This window comes from Orycteropus afer, unplaced genomic scaffold, assembly GCF_000298275.1.
Source record: "Orycteropus afer afer isolate SDZICR_OR568_19922 unplaced genomic scaffold, OryAfe1.0 scaffold00188, whole genome shotgun sequence".
Taxonomy (NCBI): Eukaryota; Metazoa; Chordata; class Mammalia; order Tubulidentata; family Orycteropodidae; genus Orycteropus; species Orycteropus afer.
Genome location: NW_006921775.1, coordinates 950,810 through 958,146, shown reverse-complemented (window position 1 = coordinate 958,146; position 7,337 = coordinate 950,810). Strand labels below are relative to the sequence as shown.

Below are 7,337 nucleotides of genomic sequence, written 5' to 3'. Positions count from 1 at the left end.
ATTTTCATGCAAATTCTGCTAGTTGGGGTTTAGTCCACTTCTATATCCTTCCCTTCAAGGCTCAGGGGTCCAGGATTATCTTCTGTGTCTGTGTTAATTGGTTTTCCTCTTCTTTGTTGAAGAGGGTCTGTGCAGTCTTTCTGCCTATTCCCCCATCTTACCGGAACTCCTTATTGGTTCAGTTTTGAGGATTTTTGTTTTCTTTATGTTGAAGGTGCAATCCATATTGCAGACTGTGGTCTTCAGTCTTCATCAGTCAGTGCTTCAAATCATCCTCACTTTCAGCAAGCAAAGTTGTATCATCAGTGTATCGCAGGTTATTAATGAGCCTTCCTTCAATCCTGATGCCACGTTCTTCTTCATGTAGTCCAGTTTCTCAGATTATTTACTCGCGTAGAGATTGAATAAGTATGGTGGAAAGATATAACCCTGACACATTCTGTTCTTGATTTTAAGCTATGCAGTGTCCCCTTGTTCTGTTCAAATGACTGCCTCCTGGTCTATGTACACGTTCCTCATGAGTATAATTAAGTGGTCTGGAATTCCCATTCTTCTCAATATTATCCATAATTTGTTACGATCGACACAATTGAATGCTTTTCCATAGTCAGTAAAACACAAATAAACATCACTCTGGTATTCTTTGCTTTCAGCAATATCCATCTGACATCAGCTGTGATATCCCTCATTGCATATCCTCTTCTGAATCTAGCTTGCATTTCTGGAAGTTCTCTGTCAATATACTACAGCAACCATTTTTTAATTATCTTCAGTAAGATTTTACTTGTGTGCTGTATTAATGATACTATTCAATAATTTCTACATTCTATGGGATCACCTTTCTTTGGAATGGGTACAAATATGGATTTTTTCCAGTCAATTGGCCAGGTAGCTGTCTTCCAAATCTCTTGGCATAGACGAGTGTGTGCCTCCAGTGCAGCATCTGTTTGTTGAAACATCTGAATGGGTATTCCGTCAATTAATGGTGCCTTGTTTTTTGCTACTTCCTTCAGTGCAGCTTCGACTTCTTCCTTCAGCACCTTTGGTTCTTGATCCTATGCCACTTCCTGAAATGGATGAAGATCTACCAGTTCTTTTTGGTACAGTGACTCTGTATTCCTTCCATCTTCTTTTGATGTTTCTTGCATCATTCAATATATTGCCCATAGACTCTTTCAATATTGCAACTCGAGGCTTAAACTTTTTCTTCAGTTTTTTCATCTTGAGAAATCCCAAGCATGTTCTTCTCTTTTGGCTTTTCAACTCCATGTCTTTGCACATTTCATTATAATAATAGAGTTTGTCTTCTCAAACTGCCCTTTGAAATCTGTTCAGCTCTTTTATCTTGTCATTTCTTCCATTTGCTGTTTGGCCATTCTTTGTTCAATGGCAAGTTTCAGAGTCTCTTGACATCCATTTTGGTCTTTTCTTCCTTTCCTGTCTTTTTAATGACCTTTTGCTTTCTTCATGGATGATGTTCTTGATGTTGTCCCACAGTTCTTCTGGCTTTTGGTCATTGGTGTTCAGGGCATCAAATATATTCTGTAGACAGTCTCTAATAAGGTCATATTTTGGCTCTCATGGACTTGTTTTAATTGTCTTCAGCTTCAACTTGAACTTGCATGTGAGCAGTTGATGGTCTATTCCACAGTCAGCTCCTGGCTTTGTTTTGGCTGAAGATACTGAGCTTCTCCATTACCTCTTTCCACAGATGTAGTCCATCTTATTCCTGTGTACCCCATCTGGTAAAATCCATGTGTATAGCTGCCATTTGTGTTGAAAAATGTATTTGCAATGAATAAGTCATTGGTCTTGTAAAACTCTATCATGTGATCTCCAGTATTATTTCTATCACCAAAGCCAAATTTTCCAACTACCAGTGATTCTTCTTTGTTTTCAACTTTTGCATTCCAGTCACCAGTGATAATCAGCACATCTTGATTGCATGTTTGGTCAATTTCAGACTGTAGAAGTTGGTAAAAATCTTCAATTTCCTCATCTTTGGCTTTTGTGGTTGGTGCATAAATTTGAATAATAGTAGTATCAACTGGCCTTCCTTGTAGGTGTATGGGCATTATCCTATTACTGACAATGTTATACTTCAGGATAAATCATGAGACATTCTTTGTGACATTGAATGCCTCACCATTCCCCTTCAATTTGTCATTCCCGGCATGGTAAATCATATGGTTGTCTGATTCAGATGGCCAAAACCAATCCATTTCAGCTCACTAATGCCTAGGATATCAATCTTTATGCATTCCATTTCATTTTTGACAACTTCCCATTCTCCTAGATTCATGCTTCTTGCATTCCATGCTCTGATTATTAATGGATGTTTGCAACTATTTCTTCTCATTTTGAGTTGGGCTGCATCAGCAAATGGAGGTCCTGAAAGCTCTACTTTATCCCTGTTGTTAAGTTCGGCTCTACTCTGATGAGGCAGCTATTTCCTAGTCATATCTTGAGTGCCTTCCAATCTGAGGGGCTCACCTTATGGCATTTGTATCGGACAATTTTTCAGGGCTATTCATAAAGCTGTCCAGTAATACATTGGACTGTGTTTCACTACTATTCATAAGATTTTCTCTGTCCAATTCTTTGAGAAGTGGATGGCCTCTTCCTTCTTCTGAGTCTTTCTCAGTCTGGAAGCTCACTGAAACCTGTCCACCATGGGCAACCCTGCTGGTGTTTGGAACACTAACACCGATGGTACAGCCTCCAGCCTCACAGCAACACACAAGCTACCATATTACGACAAACTGGCAGATAAATTCATCTCCCTTAGCTTCCTGCCTGGAGGCTTTCCCTCTTACCTGTTCCAGCTGTCAGCCCTGGCTGCCGCTTCCTGCCTGGGGGCTCTCCCTCTTACCTGTTCTGACCATCGGTCTTGCCTGCCGCTTCCTGCCTGGGGGGTCTCCCTCTTACCTGTTCTGGATAAATGTAGGAAGAATAAAAGAAGGAAAAAAGTCAGTAGTCAAAAAGAAAGATCTCTTTGGCACTGTGAATCATAATACTATCAAAGAATCATTAAGACTATTTTTTTGTATTGTTAGATTCTTTAATGTCTGAGGAATGTTTGGTTGTAGAGAGTAATACTTTTATTTGTGCTTTGTCTGTTTGTCTAAATTATTAATATTTAAGCTTTTATAAAGTTTACAGTCTATTTATACCATTAGTAAAAAGAATTATATAAATTACATTTTCTTGAAGCATTTAAACATTGATTGAAATAAGCTTTAAACACCTTAAAAAGTAAAACACCTCACAGTGAATTAAAGATGGATCATTGTATTTCTGTTAAAAACTGATTATAAAATTATTAATATCATGGATTTAAATTTATTTTTTAATCATCTCTATTTCTATTTCTAGTGTTACCCAAATGTTATATGCTTGTTCCTTTTTTTTTTTTTTTTACTAATTTGTTGTTTTCTTCTCATTGTTGTGTTTTTATCCACTTACTCTAGAGAGTTGGGGTTCCCTTCTCAGGTTTAAATGTAAATACATGTTTAGATTCAGGGATATGAGACTTGAAAGTCCCTTCAAGGTGATTATACTAGAATCCATTACCCAAATGGACAGACACCTTTGTATAGTTAGACCTTGTTCATTTTATAAGGAATTATCTAAACTATAGGCTCTGACTATAGACAGGTGTTTTGATTTTTTTGTGTGTGATTCTAATTATTAAAGTGATACTTGTTTCTGAGTAACTTACCTGTTCTTTGCTATTAATAGAACCTATTTTACAGCTGTTTTTTCTAAGCAAAGCCAGGTTTGGTTCAGTTAAATATAAAGCTTTAGGTCTGCTTGGTCATTGAAATTATAAGGTGATTTGTTTTATTTTATCCATTAAGGTGTACGATATTAATACTCTGTGATTGTATAATGCAATGATTTATGCTTATTTGCGTTCTTCAAATCTACTGTTAATTTTGTTAAAAACAAATTTATTTGTAAAATTTAGTTATTATATATGCATAAAAATTTTCCATTTTAAGGATAACCTTTGGAAAAAAGTTCTGTTGTCTGAAAACAAAGGAAATTATATATATATAAGAGGATATTTTATCACTTTATAGCTTACCCTTTTTACTCTCCTTGTAATTGTAGCAAGAAGAAGCAGAATGGGAAAGCATAAATGTGCTGTTGATGACACATGGCTTAAAACCTTTGTCCATAGTCAGAAGAACAGATCTAAAAGGTAATCATACCCTATTCTTGCTTCTTAAGGTAAAAAGCTTGGTTTTTTTTTTCAAATTTTGTCATAAAATTTTTGACCTTACCTTTATTTTTGCTATCTGTATTACATTTTAAAAATATTATCATAGATCTCATCGTTTTTGACAAACAATCATCACAAAGGATGAGAGAGAATTTTCAGACGTTGGTGGAAGACACAGCACGTCAACAGAACGTGATACGGGAGCTCATAGAAACTAATCAGCAGCTTAAGTAAGAAAATGGAAAATATCTCTTTTAAATTATTTGTATGCAAGTTATACATTCTAAAATTAATTTCCTTAAAGAGGATCTTGAAATTTAGTTTTCAATTTTGATTAAATATTAGATTTAGGGAGCTCTGGTGGCATAGTACCTAAGGAATTTGACGACTAACCAGTAGGCTAGAAGTTCAAACCCACCAGCCTTCCCTTGGAAGGAAGATTGGGCAATCTACTTCCATAGTGATACTGCTTCGGGAACCCAGGGAGGGGTTGCTATGACTCAGATCCAACTCGACAGCAGTGAATTTGGTTTTTTGGTTTTGGTGGCATAGTGCCTAAGGCATTTGACTGCTAACCAGAAGGCTGGTGCTTCAAACGCTCCTGCTACGCCTCAGAAGGCAGATTGGGCAAGATTTAGAAAAATATTTTTAATAGTAAATATTACGGTTATAGTTTAGCTTAGATATGTCATGGTGCCCTTTATGTCTTGTATTAGTTTGTGTTGTATGACATTTTAATAATGCAGTATAATTTTAGAAAGTAAGTATATTGTTAGATGGGTATGTTTGATATATTTTTATTACTAAGGGAAGGAATTATGTGTCTGTTAAATTAGAAATGAACTTCAGCTGGAACAAAGGCGAACAGCAGATCAGGAACAACGAGCTAATGACTTGGAACAAATTATGGAGAGTGTGAAATCTAAAATTGGTGAATTGGAGGATGAATCCCTAAATAGGGTTTGTCAGCAACAGAATGAAATGAAAGATCTTCAAAAGGAGCATGCAGCTTTACAGGTAGGTACTAAGTTACATATTTTCCTAGATGAGGGTTAATACTGAAACAGATCATCAGGGTCACTGGTGACTTCCATATAGCTTAATTCAATGGTCGTTATCTTACTTGGGAGTCTTTTGGTGGTGCAAAAGGTTAACATGCTTGACTACTAACCAAAATGGTTGGAGGCATCTTGGAAGAAAGGCCTGGTGATCTTCTGAAAAAAATCAGCCATTGAAAACTGTACAGAGCATAGTTCTACTCTGACACACATGGGATCACCATGAGTCAAAATTGATGTGACAACTTTTTTTAATTGTGATTTGGGTGAAAATTTACAGAGCAAATTCACTTTCCATACAGCAGTTCATATACACTTTATCTTGTGACATTGACGATAATTCACCACAATGCAACAGCTCCCCTCCCACTTCCTCCTCATAGTTACCTTTTGTTTGACTGGAAGCCACAGTGGTTCCACCAAGCTCTATCAGACCAGCAAACCTTGTCCCCCTTTTTCTTAAAAAAATGATTTTGAATTTTGTTCCACATTGTTCTCCCTCTCTATCCAGGATCTCCTACATAGATCCCCCTCTGAGTGGTTGACAGTGGTAGCTGGACACCATCTAGTTCTTCTGGTCTCATAGTCATATAGGCCGTGGATCATGTGGTGTAGCAGTCACCAGGACTAATTGTTTCCATAATTCTTTGGGTTTTTTCATTCTTACTTGCTCTGGACGAGGAGAGACCCATCATTGGGTCTAGATGGCTGCTTGCAAGCTTTTAAGATCCCAGTCGCTACTTGCCAAAGTAGGAGGTGGAACAATATTTTGTGTAGTATGTTATGCCAATTGAGCTTGATGTCCCCTGCAACTATGGTCCTGAGCCCACAGGTTCAACTGCTCGGTCCCTCTGGGTAGATGGCTGTGACCAAGAAGTAACTACAACCTTGTCCCTTGTCAGCTCTACTATACACTGGGGAATTCTTAAAGATCATACAAATACACTTATAGGACTATTGTCTGCCAACCCTATACATGGTCATGAGTATACTTCCCGCTACATAGACCTACTTAATAGTTCAGCCTGTCCACCCATCTATCTACCCATATACCCATGTTTGCCTTCATTGACAATGCAGCACTGTATGTGCAAAAGGGTTTGTCTTTGTTGTCTGTACCTTACGTGTACCTCTCTCTTTCTTCCTCTTCCTCATTGCTACCATGATGATCACTCACATTTGGTATATTGCCCTTTTCTTCACCCAAATCAATACTTATCTCTACCTATCTAACAGTGTTCCCTACCCTACCACCCCTGGTAACCCACAAAGAAAATTTCCTTCCATATCTAAACCTTTCCTTGACTTTTATAATAATGGACTAATACAATATTTGTCCTTCTGTGGTTGGCTTATTTCACTCAGCATAATTTCCTCCAAGTTCATCCACTTTATACAGTGTTTTGCAGATTCTACATTATTCTTCAGGGTTGCATGCTATTCCATTGTGTGTATGTACCATAGTTTGGTTATCCATTCCTCAGTTGATGGACATCTAGGTTGTTTCCATCTTTTGGCTATTGTAAAATAGTGCTGCGATGAACATGGATGTGCTCTGTCTGTTCTTGTCATGGCTGTCACTTCTTTAGGATATATACTTAGTGATGGAATGGCTGGGTCAAATGATATTTCTAATTCCATCTTTTGAAGGAATTGCCATACTGCTTTCCACAGTGGTTGTATCATTCTACAGTCCCACCAGCAGCGTATGAGAGTCCGAATCTCTTCACGTACTCACCAGCATTTGTTATTTTCTGTCTTGTTGAACTTTACTACTAGTGCTGGGGCAAGGTGATATCTCGTCGTTTTGATTTGCATCTTCTCTCTAATGGATAATTGATCATGAGCATTTCTTCATATGTTTGTTGGCCACGTGAATATCCTCCTTGGTGAAGTGTCTAGTCATATCTTCTGCCCATTTTTTATTGGATTATTTGTCTTTTTGTTATTGAGGTGTTGGAGTTTTCTATTAGTTCTAGAGATAAGTCCCTTGTCAGATGAGTCATTGCCAAATATTTTTTCCCAATCTGTAGGTTCTCTTTTGACTCTTT

The 7,337-nt window shown here is 37.4% G+C and overlaps 1 protein-coding gene across 1 annotated transcript in view; it reads left to right on the top strand.

Annotated features, from left to right (window-relative positions):
- The window catches only part of CEP70 (centrosomal protein 70), an 86,514-nt gene that overhangs the window by 5,376 nt on the left and 73,801 nt on the right, over positions 1–7,337 (top strand). Inside the window, exons 2-4 of the mRNA XM_007947502.2 lie at positions 4,117–4,207; positions 4,335–4,458; positions 5,065–5,245. Of these exons, the coding sequence (XP_007945693.1) occupies positions 4,117–4,207; positions 4,335–4,458; positions 5,065–5,245 (396 nt within the window). The remainder of the gene's footprint in view (positions 1–4,116; positions 4,208–4,334; positions 4,459–5,064; positions 5,246–7,337) is intronic.